The sequence below is a fragment of the Patagioenas fasciata genome, chromosome 4 (genome assembly GCF_037038585.1).
Source record: "Patagioenas fasciata isolate bPatFas1 chromosome 4, bPatFas1.hap1, whole genome shotgun sequence".
Taxonomy (NCBI): domain Eukaryota; kingdom Metazoa; phylum Chordata; class Aves; order Columbiformes; family Columbidae; genus Patagioenas; species Patagioenas fasciata.
The window spans coordinates 13,744,303-13,759,487 of NC_092523.1; the positions used below are offsets into that span (position 1 = coordinate 13,744,303).

Genomic DNA, 15,185 nt, shown 5'->3' on the forward strand with positions numbered 1-15,185 from the left:
TCTATTTTACCTGAAAGGTACAATTTTTAATGGTTGCGAGTTACAGGAAAAAGATAGGAATCTCAAAACATTGTTATCTACTTTAAAAAAAAACTCTATTCAGAGCCCAACATTTTTGAAGGTAGACAACAGTGTTATTCTGGTACCTTACCATAGAACCTGATTTGTTAAAGGGTTTGAGTGACGGTGACTCTGGGGTAGAACGTGAAATCCGCATTCATTCAGAGTTTTACAAGACCAGAACTTCAGAGATGGGCCATCCGCTGAAGTGCAGAAATATAAGTTAACATGTTCATATGGAGTGGTCTAGTATCTTCATAATATGCTTGGAAACACACAGTATGGTCAGGAGAAATTGTTGTTGCTGAACAAGATATATGTGATAATTTCAAAACATTCCACGTTCCAAATCTCTTTTTTGGTTCTTTGGATGTCATGTATATCCACATCAAGCACAGTTACCTCACTTTTTTGTTTGACTGATGGAGAAGCAAACGTCTATAACTTCAAACTGTAATTGAGATGGGGGGGTCTAATAAGAATAAAATTAGAGTAACCAGGTTGGTGAGGGATGTTTTTTGTTTCCTTAACTTAGTTAAACATCTACTGAATTAAACCATATATAATGTGGCTGCATTAGGAATTTTATTTTAGTAAGAATTTCAGGAATAATTCTTTGATAGTATGTGAATATCTCAGACAGTCTTTGAGATAAGGAACAACTAATTTCCCCTTCCACTATTGTAAACGTTGTGGAATTATTATAGAACAGATTTTCACATCTGTGTTATATTAGGTTTTCTTTACAAATTGACCAGGGAAATAACAGTAGCAAGTGATTTTAAATTAATTTTTTCCATGCAGTTAAGGATTTTGGATGAAAACATTGATTAAATAGTCTTTAGTTTTAGTCTATAGCATCATAGAAACCCCACAGAAAAACAGCATGAAGTTCATTTTACAAGAACAACAACTCCTCAAGTTTCCTCTATGCACTAAAGAGTTCTTTGTTTCAAGTTACCGTAAGAATATTGTCAATTTATTTTTCTCAAGTCAACAGTTATGTATAAAATCACAGTAGCACTAGTGTTTATTTGTTCTGTAAGGCAGGTTTGATACATAAATAAAATTAAAATTTAACTCAATTTACTCTTTGTTCATAAGTTATATATTTAAAATGTTCACTATAATGAATTTAAAGAATAGATTAAATTTTATTGCATAGCATAAATTGACAGGTTATTAAGTTTGGAAGGAAAGACATCTGATATTATAAAGCAAATCAATTATTTCACTTATGTTACTTAGCAAACAATTGATATAGTTGGTATTTTTTCAGTTATTTTTTATAAATGAAAGAACTCCATGGAAATATTGTCAAACAGACAGAGGATACTTGGTGTCCTGAGCTCTGTGCACATTTCATCTGATTTGACTTGTCATTTTGAACAAGATATTTAACTCCTTGATTTCTGTTTACTAGTCCTTAAAAAGAAGAATAAAATTTATGTATATAATTGAACTCACCAAATGGTGTTTGTCTATACATACCTGAGGTATTGTTAACCCTTTAGAAAGTATGTGCTAAAGAATGCATGTGATTTTTCATTCCAATACAATTCCTAAAATAGCTCCCAGGCAGAAATATGCTGGAAAGAGCAACTTATTGCTTGAAGGCAATTTGGTAGCAATTTTCTTGGAAAGACGATACTCCACGAATGTAGTTCAATATTAAAGTAGGAACCTCTCTGCGTTGTTGGCAATTTAATGATGGATATTAAAAATTAGTAGAACATGTGGGTTTGGAAACTAATTCAGCATTCATAGCATTTGTTGCTCAGTTTGTTCTTGTGGAGCGCCAGGTTATTATTAGAGGAGAGCAGACGAGGAAAAGAGCCTCAGATAACCTTCTATAACTACTCATCCCACTAATTGTGGGATTTCCTAATTATTGGAATTAAGGTTCTTTGTATGCTATTGATATTCTCTTTGAATATTACATAAATCTGATTTAAATAATTGAATACTTTTTAAGCTTAGAGGCATGCTGGGAAATGAAAATGAAGTTAAATACCTTCACGTTTTCATTAGGGCAGTTCAAACAGGATTAACCCTGAACATAAGCAGTTTATATGTAAGATATTTTTAAGAAATCATTTTGAAATCTTTTTCCAGATTTGTGATACCATTTCCATATATCATGATGCTGTGAGACCCGATGGTAATTATAAATTATACAATTATGAGTTATGCACTTCTCACCTTAATGCATCATAAACTATTGCCAGTGAAACACCACCAGCCTCAGTTAATTTATGGTTGTCCCTGTGCCTCTTGGGAATCCTGAGCATGATCCAACTCAGGTCTCGAATAAGATATGATTTCTGTTTATATGCTATATTCATCATAACTGTGAAGACATCACATTACAATGGAAAGGGTTTAGATAAGATAATGAAACACTGTGTTACTTCTTTTCTGATCTATTTCTTCCAAATTCTAGTACACTATGCAATATAGTACTTATTATGAGGAAGTTCAGAGTACTTTAAAATGGATGTTTGATTCTGCTCAATACTGCAACCTAATTCTATTGCTACTACTTTGTTTCTTCCAGGACGTGAGAGACTGCTCCCACGATGGCAGAAACTTGTGTGAAAGGTTTTGTTGAACACTGCATGGCTCATAAGTGCTGAAAGCAAAAGGCACTAGCTCAGTGTGGAGCAAAAAAAATTATTTTAAACTTCAAAAGTAATTATGTCAAAGAAAAGTCGTGCCAAGGGAGAGAAGTCCGACATGGAGATTGAAGCCTTGCAAGCCGCTAATGAGGAGCTACGAACTAAACTAACCAACATCCAGATAGAATTTCAGCAAGAAAAAAGCAAGGTATTTGTCTGATTATATTTTCTGATCGTTCTTCTTAACAGTAGCACTGTTAGAATCCAGCCTGTAACATACTGGTTTCCCTGAAATAAAATTTTACGTAAGAGACATCCAAAGTTTCATACATGTTTTCCCAGTTCGCTTTCTTTAATTTGTTATTGAACCCTTTAAGTAAAATTGTTTCCCTCCATGCTTATTCAATACTTAATCGAAAATTGGTATGTTTGCAATTCTTTGAATATGCATCATTGTGGATCTTGCTGGTGGTGTTTTGGGCCTCTGGTATACAAGTAGCTGGATTTGTTTATGTTACCTAAGGGGTGAAGCATAAGTTGTGGCCCTGCCTTAGTTCCCTTGTACTACCTCTTGTTTTGGGAGCACTGGTTTGATAGGTTTGGGCCACCTGTTGATGTAGCATGTCCTCCTGGGATTGTAGGTTTGCTGCCATCTATGGAGAGGCTGGAGAAGGGTATGCATGAACTGAACATGAGCTCACATACTGCCCTCTCTCTGCTAGTAGAAATGTTTGGTTGGAAGAAATCCAAAATTTGAGTATCAAGTAACAAGTAACAAAAGGATTTGACTGAAGTACAAAAAGTATGCTTATTTCAACATAAATGGAGACCGGACTCACTCTAACTGAACCTTAACGTCTGGTGCAATGAGCACAAGAAGCTGCAGTGAGTGAGCAGGGTCAGAGTCCAGAAAATGTGAATCAGCTCAGTGTTTTTATAAACGCCTATGCTGAGGTCTGTGAATATTTAGGAACAAGTGTTAGAAAGTACCTGCTCCTACTGAGATGGTTAGCAAACATTAGAATGTAGTCTATTTTGTGATATTTTGTTCTTCATAGCAGATGTTCCAGTGTTTACTGTTACTATTGCACCGTCTTCACTGAGTTCTGCTATTGCTGTTAAATATCTATATTCTGCTTGTGACTGTACATTTAAGAGTTGAGATCACAACGCGTTTAGGAGTTAGGATGAATGAGAGATTCCAACTCGGTTGCCACTGTATCATCTCACAACTTTATAGATTGTTTTTGTATGTCTTTTCCCAGATATCCTTTTTTTTTTTTTGAGCTTTGATGTCAGATGTTGAATTTGTGTGTAACAGTCTTTTCTTGTAAGCTGAAAAATCCGTTTTCAATATATGAAATAAAAAAAAAAAAAAGAGCATATCATACTATCAAAACAGCTTTATTTACTGGGGATTAAAAAGGTCATATGGAAAAGAGTTATGGCCAGTATGTATGGAAGAACTCTAAATACAGCTGTTGATCAGAGAATCCAGGCATACTGAATATAGATATGAATGAATGTTATTCCTGTCTGCTATTTATGGAATTAGAAAGGAGCTGGTTAACTTGCTGAACTATAAAGAGTGTCCTGAATAGCAAGGAGGTACTAGGGTATTGTAAGTGGGAATGAAATATGGCAAACCTCTTGGAGTAGGGAGTTGGCTGAAGTATTGGCAAAACCGTGTACTAAAAAGAAACACATCCCTTTGGCTGGGTAGTTTCCTGGCAGCAGTTGAAGGGCGTTTGAATTCAGTTGTTCTCTATGTTCGATACATAAATGTAAATGCTCAGTGCTTAACAAAATCACTAAAACTAGAGAATTCTGGACATTTGTCAAACATTGGACATTAAGTAACAAAATTATTAAGAATAAATATGGCATTGTTACTTCAATCAGAATTCAAAATTATTAAATGAGTGAATGTGCTAGACATGATAGTGCAATGTCTAACCCAGTTAAAAGAGATAATGGAGAAGAGTGAGACATCAACAGATAGGTATTAAGCAGTTATCATTAATTTGGAAGAATCAACAAGAAAGTAAAATAAGTAAACTTTTCAGATGGTATGTTGGAAGAGGGTGACAGAAAACACAGTGGAAGAGAGCCTAAAAAAGTCTGATGCTACAATGTAATCTGGAAAATTCTACTCAGAACTGTAGTAGGGTCTTTAAAATTAATGTATTTTACCAAATTATGTATCTAAATTATTTGAATCTGGAATAAAAGGGCAATCATTGGAGTCTTCAGAAGTTTTGAGGGGATCCAAATATAGCACAGGGAAAAGAGATAAGTTTCATATACTCAAATATGAACAGAAACACATTTCTTGTGATCCTTGGATATTGTCACATAATTTTGAGGGTTTAAGTTAAAAGATTATCAGAAGTGCAAACACTTGAGGCAAGAAAGATTGCAGGAGTAACAAGAAAACATTTTTTTTAAAGACCCCGAGAATTAGGATGAATCCTTTTTTACTGGGTCATAAGGAGTGATAGGCAGCATAAAAATTTAGTGGGTTTAGAAGGATTCTTATTTTTCCTGTTTACCTTGCTCTTTGCTGAAGCTTTGTAAGTAAAACGTCTGGTGATATGTGTTAAGATTCAGTTACTTTGAGTGGTTTAGTATGTGTCCTCACAGACAGCAACAATGCATGTAGATGTTGCCTTCTCTCAATTCAGTGAAACACCAAAAAAAAAATTAAACAAGTATGTAATTTTGTGTAGGAAGTCACATTCATTAATGTGTTGCATTTAAAACTGCTTTTAAGTTGCATGCTTTATGTACAATATAACTAATTTTAAATTACTATAGTTCTGGAGATATATTAGCCTTGTTCATAGATGCAGTTATACAGTTTATTTTCATGTGTCATTGTTACTAGGCTTCATTACTCAGTTTCATTTCAATTTTCTTTGCTCAGCAGTAAGGACATAACTAATAGATTTATATGAATATCAAGCGTTGGTTCATTTGCAAATTTGTTGTCTCATCTACTTGTGATAGTAAGTAGATTAATAGGTGGCTTAGCTTTGTTAAAGTATTGTGAAGTGGTTTGGGTTGGAAGTGACCTTTAATGGTCATCCAGTCCAATCCCCATGCTATGGATGGGAGAGTCTTAGACTGTCCTATGGAATTAGGTACCCTAGGGCAAGCTCTGAAAATTGGTGCTGCCCACTGTAGGCTTTGAACTAATTATCATCCCACCAGGAGAAATAACACATAGATACCTCCAGCAGATAATTTCCAATAGCTGGACTTAACGTTTTGGGAGAAAAATAATTAAATGAAACAATCAATTTTTCTTCATGAAGATGTGTTATCTGAATCATTGTGGAATAGAGGAACAGCATCTCTGTAATAAAATCTGCTTCTGATAATGTCTGATTCAGAGCTGTTACTTTTCCACAGCTGTAATTTAATGTTACGGATTTCTCAGCTGGTGTTTAGCCTTCAGTGTATCTAGATTACTTTAATGAAAATGAAGATATCTTTCCTCCCTCTCCTGCTCCAGCTTGTTTCCTTTCTGTTTTTACTTTGTTTTTTGGGGGTTTTTGTTGTCTTTTTTTGTTGTTTTTTTTTGTTTGTTTGTTTGTTTGTTTTTGGTTGTTTTTTCTTTGTTTGTTGGGTTTTTGTTGGTCGTTTGGTTGTTTTTTTGTTGTTGTTTTTGGTTTTTAATCAAGGATAATTTTGAGTTAATTCTCAAAGATCCTGTTGAAATTAACAGAATCATAAGATCTTTTGCACAGGGAAAGCCTGCTGTCCCTGCTGCCTGAAGACTTCTGGTGGAGTTCTGACTCTGGGAATTCTACTGTCAGTGCTGTGGGTTTGATGAGTAACATATCAGTCTCATCTTATGGTCACTCTAAGGTAGTAAACTTAGATTCATTGAATTAGTTACATCTGAGGCTTTGAGTTAAGACGTCCCATTTTTCCTGAAGCAAACCCACCAAAGTACCTGTTGAAAACCAACCTGTTTTCAATAAACAAAATAATGAAGGTTTCCAGAACTTTCCTGAACTAGTATTATTGCCTTTAATCAAATATTTTTTTTCTTTTGACTGTAGAATCCAGAAACATGCAAAAAAACCCTTGTTTGAATTATACCTTCTTGGTTAGTGATAGTCTGAGTATTAAGAGAGATCTCCCATCCTTTCTTCATTGTGAGGCAAGTTGCCATTCTGGCTTAGTTTAGCATAAATTAAATGTGTTTTATGACTACAGCTTTGTATAGCACAGATGCAAGCAGTCTATGAATATTGTGACAGTGATTAATGTCCTGCTACTCAGTAACCTCCTTTTAGCATGAAGCATTGTTTGGTTTGTATGTTTGTATTGTCACACAAGGCTAAAACACAAGTCTTTGAAACCTCTGCTCTGACTTTGCTTTATGTGAGAAGTACAAGTGTAGAGCCCGCATCTTCACAGTCTCAGCAATCGGGATAATAGAAAGGTGGTACTGACATGATGCATGATGAAATGCACGTTTTTTTCTTTTTTTTTTCTTCTAAGTTAACATCTAATCCCACTTGGAAAAGGCATCGCTTTCCATGCAACCTGCTGAGCATCATTTTATAATGAGGTTTCATCACAGTGGGTATTACTATAATAGGCTATGAGACGTTTCCCTTACTCCCCTCACAACTGTTAGAGTCACTGGCCTATATTTTCTGAAGTGTCTACCGACTGCGAATAGCCTCAGTTTCGGGGTGTCCTGTCTGAAGCCCCTTCACTTGATTTTTCAGAATACCAATTCTTTTGGCTTATCTAATAAAGACTTTCCCATTAAAGTGACTAAGAAATTAAGAAATACAAATCAATGTCTTTTTTTCCCTTCCTCCCCCACTTAAATTTGGTTTTTATTCCCCATGTTCCTACTGATAAGAATGCTCCTTTGCTGATAGGATCTCTTCTCTCTCTTCCTTCAAGGCAAGAGCCTTTCTCATCTGATTAGTAGGAAGTACCTCAGATCAAGTAGTGGGTTTGAGTGCAGTAATTTGGGACTCAAATCCCAAAGACAGTATGTGTGTGAATTAGGTAAATTAATCTACGTCTGTCTGATGGGATCATCAATGAAACAATAATAGTCCTGCTTAGCTACAGAAGTTTATTGTGGGAATGAATTAATTGAATGTGTGTGAAGATCTACGTCGCTATGAGCATCCATGAAGTCTGGTCCTTTAAATGCTACAATATTTTCTACCATTTCCTTCCCAGCATAAACAGAAACTCTTTTTTCTTTGATTTGTTTTCCATCTATCTGTAGGGCACAGTAGAGGGATTATGATTAAGAGTAGTCTGGGATGGTTGGTGGAGGAGATAAGGGGAGAACTAGATTGGAGGCTTCTCAGTTTTATTTTATTGCCTAAAACTGTGAGAACTTGTCACCAATACCACATGTCCATAGCAGATTCCTGCAGACACAGCCTTTTTCTGTCCCTGGTTCTCTAGTTGTGTACTGGAAAGAGAAGCATCAGATATGTGATCTTTGCTTTTGAATGTTCAGGATGGGGTTTTAAATAATGATTTAGGAAAAGTTCCCTTGAAGACTTTTAAAACTGTGGTATCACTTGTTAATTGATATTCTATATTGATGTTCCAGGTAGGTAAATTGAGAGAGAAAATCCAAGAGGTTAAGCAAGAAAGGGAGCAGGAGCAGCACAAGCACACTGCATATGTTTCTGAACTGAAAGCCAAGCTCCACGAGGAGAAAATGAAGGAACTTCAGAGCGTCAGAGAGCTACTGATCCGGCAGCACGAGCAGGAGGTAGCGAGAATGGTGAAAATAAAAGATGGAGAAATCCAGCGTTTGCAGTCAACAGTCAACGTCCTGCGGGACGGGGCGGCTGACAAAGTGAAGACGGCGCTGCTGAGTGAAGCGAAGGAGGAGGCTCGCAAGGCATTCGATGGTGAACGGATGAAGTTGCAACAGGAGATCTTGGAGCTGAAATGTGGCAAAAAGCAGCTTGAAGAAGCTTTGAACAACATTATGCAGGCAGATAAAATGAAGGCTGCTGACCTGCGCACGGCTTATCAGTCCCATCAGGATGAGATTAATAGAATAAAGCGGGAATGTGAGAGAGAGATCCGCAGACTGGTAAGTTCATTAAGTAATGTGTGCTTATTTCATAGCAGGTATTAGTATATTGCTGTACGTGCCCATAAATATTGAACTGTTCTTTTGCAGTGACGTCTCTCATCTGTGCTGGTTGCTGCAGTAGGCTGCTATTTGCACATCCTCCTCCTTACAGCGTAGATGAACCTTGACTCCGTGTTTAACCCAACCAAATCCAAAGCTTTATGTCCCACCAAATAGAATGTGAATAAACCAAGACTTTCCAGGATTAATTTTTTCCACAGATCAAAGATATAGACTTTCCCACTTGCTCAATGGTATTTCCTTACAAATTCCTGTTGATAAAACAGTCAGGCATTGCTGATTTGGCAATGCAAGAACACCTTTGTGAGATGGAAAAATTAACTTTTCAAAGAGGTTTTATACTTATTTTGGAGGAGTCAATTGTGCTGAAACAAGACAATGTCTATGTTTCTTCTGCATCATTATCTAGGTCATCTGATTTTGAACATTGTTCCCCTGTTTTATTTTTAATTTCTGTGCTTTTTTCTATTGCAGCAGCAAAGTTAGGGCCTAGGACTGCAGGCTTTTTTCACGCTTCACAAACCCTAGCAGTTCAGCACAGATGGCAAACTATGCTGTCGGTAGAAAATTGAAAACCAGGCAGTATTTCCCAACAGCAGGTGCCCCAAATATTTCAAATTATGCAGCTTTGTAAAATGTAAAGAATCTAAGATGGGATGTTCACAGTAATACATTTAGAAAGTTCATCATCAAATGACACTTCTGTTTGATACCATGATATTTTATATGGATATGTATATATCTGATTTTTAGTCTGTCTAAACTAGCAGTATCATAACTATGCAAATAAAATCTAAAATTATAGTGAACTTAATATTTATCGCATATCAAGAAGAACAGACTTTAAATGGAATGAAACATCACTTTTCTTAAGAAAAATATTTTATCAGTTTGTGTTTATACTGGTAGATCCTCTTATTTCTTGTATTCCTTTGGAAAAAATGATGGTGATGGCAAGCTGCACATGTGTAATATCTGTTTAATGGTGGTGATCTTCTGTCTGAGACAATGACAGTTTTTAATACAGGTAGTTAATATTTATGCTTTAAATAAACTGGAATTGATCAAATCTCAGGGATATAATTTCCTTGATTAAACACCACTGCAAAAACTGATGACATGAGATTTCAATAAGCATAGTTGCTTTCATATTTTGTTCCATATTATAAATGTAGAATTTTAAAATCCTGACTATAAAGTGCAGCTAGTTTTTAAAAGTGTTGAAGAGGAGAGAAGGTTGCTATGTTGTGGCTTGTATTTTACTACAGAATAGTTTCTAATTAAATTTAACCTTCTCAAACTCAATAAATGGTGAAGTGAGGCATCCTAAATTGCTCCAGTAAACACACCTGTGTCACGTCTTTGGTTGGTATTGTAAAGGAACCAACCACTTTTCTCTTTCAAGAGTGGATGCTTTCAGCCTGCTGCGATACAAATAATTCAGTAAGCATTATAATTGTAGCCTTACTGGGCCTTCATTACTCCATACATCTAAAAAGGTGACTGTATTTGAAGAGTGTGCAGATAACTTCTGTTTCCGGTGCCCAGGGCCCAGAGGAAGCCTGAGGACAGTCTTGTGACCTTTCCCTGGAAGTGTTCATGCCTTCCCCCTCAGAAAAAGTACACAGGAAAAATATCAGGAGCCTCGTGTTACCTTGCAGCATTGCGACTCCTTTCAGATAAAGAATTTCAGTTTTTTCATTAAATTATATGAGTTGTTTTTATGAAAGAGAGATGTTTCTTTTAGGACTTCATAGTAATGTAGGCAGCTGTTATTGCATGGGCACTCTTTAAATCTGGGACAAGGTAAAAAACACAGCAGAGTTCCTAGATACTGCTCTGGAAGTCTAAGTGGGATTATGGAATCAAATCATCAGGATATTTCCCTCCCTCCTCTTCTCCCCATTTTAATTAGTGTGCGGGATGCTTGCCTTCAATTTCAGATTAACTGTATCAGCTGTGGATTTGGGGTTCTTGGTTGGTTTGGTTCCTACCCTTGTGGGATGAAATAGCAAGGATGTGGCAGGTAGTGTTATTAATATTAGCACAGTTCTCTAGCCAAGCTTCAAATAGTGCACTTTTTTTGTATGTCTGTCTGTGTTTTATGTCATTATTAAGAAATCACATATTCGGTATTAATGTTATAAATGGGCTGGCCATACTGTAATTCAAATTCAGATAGAGTAATTCAGGCTGCAGTGTCTGATTGTCTTGTCAGGCTTGGCTGATTTATTTTGCATCTTAGACCACAGGTTGATGGCAGATTAAAATAAAAATCAACGTTTTTACCATTGATTATAATACCCATCACTAATTTGAGTAAAATCTTGCATTTTTTGGCTTGCTGTCAAGAAAAAAAGTAGTAAGAAAGGAAAAAAGCAAAATCCATTATCCATGAATATATGGATACATTTACATTGTGTGCATAAACAACCATGACTATATTGCATGAATGTCAGTATTTAAAAAATATGATTAATCAGTTTTGAGATTGCCTTCACAGTTTTGAGATGAACCATAAAAAGTACCCAGCAAGCCTCAACACAAACAAAATTGTATAGGGAAGTTCCTAGTGCCTAGTAAGGGAAAGTAAAACAGCTATTTGTCAAAAAAATATAACAGACCTTTTCTGTGTGCGGTATGAAATTATATTGGAATTTGTCAGTTCCTGTAATGAACTTTAATATTACAGTGCTATAAATGTTTTCATTAATTTAAGGGATGCCTGTGGACATGGATTCTACCCCCTCAAAAAAAAAAAACAAACCAGCAAACAAACTTGCTCTATATATGCATCAGCACAATGTGTGTGTTGGCAACAGGGAAATGGAAAGTAAAAATAGCTAGTAACAAACTGGAGAGACAAATTAAGCAGATGCTTTAAAAGTAAAGAGACAACTTTGAGAATATGATAAGAAAGCAAGAACAGCTACTAGGTAGTTTTATTCAGACAATGTTTTCTGACTAGTTGAGTCTTAACAGTTGTATTGTTCAACAATGTAGTATGAAAACTATGCTGATACAGATGCAGATGCTTACAAACAGAAATCACATAATGCCCCCTCCCAGAAAATAGAAAAAAAAAAATGAAAGAGAGAAAAAATGGAAATAGCAAATTGAAAAATAATTTGCATGAATAATCTGCCTGAAGAAGAAATGTTAAAGCCTGTTTTTATGGATCAGGTTTTTTTTCAAAAAAGGAATACAGAAAATCATACTCTTTTTGTTTATGGAGCTTCAATATAAACAGCCCTGAAGCATACAGTCAGCTGAGGACTGCATAGGCGAACATGTCCATACCTAAAATAACTTTGTATCGACAGACTTTTAATGGCATTCTTGGAAGTAGTATGGCTCATTTCCTTCTGAGGTCTGAGCTGGTACAAGTTAAATTTTATACACATCTGATTAATGGTGAAGAGAATTTGAGTTTATTGAGTTGTGTTTACTAAGTAGCTTAAAGAGCAGAATTGTACTACAAGGATATTTCATGTTTAAATCTAAATATAAAATAGTACACAAAATAAAAGTATATTTCAGCCAGTTTTTCTTTGAACTCAAGCTTGACATTTAACTGACTTATTTGGTTTTAAAGTTAGTTTTCAGTGGTAAGTAAAATTTCTCTCATTTGCTTCAAATTGCTGAAGTAGCACATTCTAATTATTGGTGAATTTTGGCAACAGACCAACCTTATTCTATTATCAGCACTGTTGTGAAGGAGAACATAAATATTGGGTATATCATATTATTTAGAGGTTACATTCATTCAGGGACTACATGGACACTCTTTAAGAAGGCACTTACTTTGCAAGGCAGATTTCTCTAAGTAGTCTCTTTGCACAGATAAGAACAGTGGACACTTTATGGTGCTTGCCGTGGAAGATGTATGTACAATACAGTCATTAAAAGGATATTGAATTATCTCATCACTGATTTACGGTATTGAATTAGAAGGAAACTCAATGTTTATTTTGTCAGACACTGTTAATATAAACAGAATATTTAAACTTTGGAATAAACAGATGACACTTGCATCTAGTATTTTGGGGTGTAGGTTTTTAATAAATATCATTTCCTCTATTGGAAATGTCTTTTCACCTGTTTTACAGATAAGTACCATTTGAATGTGTTAAACTCTTTTCATATATGGCCTTCCTAAATATTCCTAAAGAGCCTGAATTGAAATGAATAGAAAGATATTTCACGTGAGTGTAAATAGTCCCAGTTGTCTTAATCACAAAATCAATGCAAAAGATTCCACTGATCTTATTAGGTGCACAATCAGATTCGTGTTTAAGAGGGCACACAGTACAATGGATGAATTAAATTTGCTTGTTTCCATTGTATTTTCAAATAACCTCATAAAAAATGCCTAAAGAGTAATGTGACATTACTGCAGCTTCATTGGGAGGAAAAAATCCTTTTGCTGTTAATAAAATCAAAGTAAAATAAATTGTTTTGAGGATTGATTTTCAGAAGTTCCTGATCAGCCATGATTTTTGAAGAGATATGCACTATTTAAATGTCCTTTGTCTCTTCAGACCAAATTATCTAGATGCATAAATTAAAAACCCCTTCCAGAGTGGAACCTTTCTTCTCTTTGGTGTTTGCCATATTTAATGCAGTATCTAGAAGAATATAATTCAAAGTAATGGATTAAGCAGTTTTTAAAGGCAAAAATCAAGACAGTTTCACAGAAACTTCTATTCAACAGAAAAACCCTCTTATGGAATAAGTTTATGTGCCGTTTATATAGTAATTTTTTAATATTATTATTGTTAGTTCAGTTTTGTGTCTGTGTGTAACACTGCCTCATAATTTAAGCAAAGGCTTCTGAAAGACTGAGGATAACATCTTTTCAGAATTAAGAACTACATTATTCCAGTTGAGGACAGATCCAAATTTCATAGCATCATGGAATCATAGAATGGTTTGGGTTGGAAGGGACCTGAAAGATCATCTAGTTCCAACCTACCCTGCCATGGGCAGGAACACCTTCCACTAGACCAGGTTGCTCAGAGCTCCATCCAACCTGGCCTTGAACACTTCCAGGGATGGGAACTCAAGTCCTTCATAAGCTAGTGTTTTCTAGGCTTCTACAGCTCTTACTGTGTTTTTCTGCCTGTTAGTCCTTACTGTAATACTTAGCATTGGCATTCTATACATGGAGTATCATACGATCATGGAAAGGTAAGGTGACGGTTCTCTTGAGATTGTCTGGTCCAACGTCCTGCTTGAAGTAGAGCTGCCTTGAAAGCTGGATCAGGTTGCTCTGGGCTTCCTCGAGTCAAATTTGAAAATCTCTGAAGATGGAGATCCACAATCTCTGTGACAATCTGCCTCAGTGCTTACTGCATCTCTGAGAAATGTCTGCCTTGTTCATCCCTGTATCTCCCTTTATATAGCAGAGGAGGTACCTGCAATTGTAGTGCATCCCATGGTCTACTCTGTCTGGCTGAGAAAGCCCAGCTCCCTCACCAATTCCTTCAGTTCCATGTGCTGCAGCACCATTGTGGTCTTCCTGGACTTCATCCAGTTTTATGGTATTTGTGCCAGTTTCTCAATACCTGGTTTCGTGCTAGGGAGCCCAAAAGTGGCTTTACTGTTCCTGGTGTGGTTTCCCAAGTGCTTAGTAAAAGGTGAAATCTCTTCTCTATCCTTCTGGCTACACTCCTCCTGATTTGTCCTACTATCAAGTTAACTTCAGTCATCACAAGCTCCCATCACTGATTCATATCCAGCTTGCCCTCCAGAACACCAAAGTCTTTTTCTGTCTTTCTTTTTCTTTCTCTCTGTTGCAGAGCTGTCAACTTCAATTTGTGTCTAGTCTTTTCAGTTGCAGGACTTTAAAGTCTCTCAGGGGCAGGATGTGGTATCTGTTTTAGGCAAACTTTATGAGGGTTTTTTGACTCATTTCTCCAACATGTCAGGGTCCCTCTGTATGGTGTTTCTGTTCTCTAGTGCAGTAACAGCTTCCCAGAATTTGGCGTCATCCACAAGTTCGAGGATTGTGCATTCCTTTTTTTAATCCGGGCAGTTGATGACATTTTAAAGTATGTTATTCCCTTCCATTTTTAGGGGATAAAATTTAGAGGACCCTATCATTTAGATGACCTATTATCTTGCTATAGATTCAACAATTATTTTTCAGTAAAAAATGAAAAATAGTAGCAACAGAAGTTTAACACTCTACCAAACCCCAAAATTACATCCTTTGCAGTGTTGGCTACTATTTTCCAATACTTCATGTTCTCCTGCATTCCCATTGCTAGGATTTTGCCCTTTTAATGCAGTGAAATTAATATATTTAGGTTACATTCAGTAGTGGGGGCAATGCAGAGACC

General features: G+C 36.0%; 1 protein-coding gene across 5 annotated transcripts in view; it reads left to right on the plus strand.

Annotated features, from left to right (window-relative positions):
- JAKMIP1 (janus kinase and microtubule interacting protein 1) overlaps positions 1-15,185 on the plus strand; it is a 230,294-nt gene that overhangs the window by 68,080 nt on the left and 147,029 nt on the right. For all 5 annotated transcript variants that reach the window (XM_071808566.1, XM_065836054.2, XM_071808567.1 and 2 more), the window contains 2 exons: positions 2,618-2,886; positions 8,284-8,778. In XM_071808566.1, coding sequence (XP_071664667.1) covers positions 2,758-2,886; positions 8,284-8,778 — 624 coding nt within the window. In that variant the 5' untranslated portion in view covers positions 2,618-2,757. The remainder of the gene's footprint in view (positions 1-2,617; positions 2,887-8,283; positions 8,779-15,185) is intronic.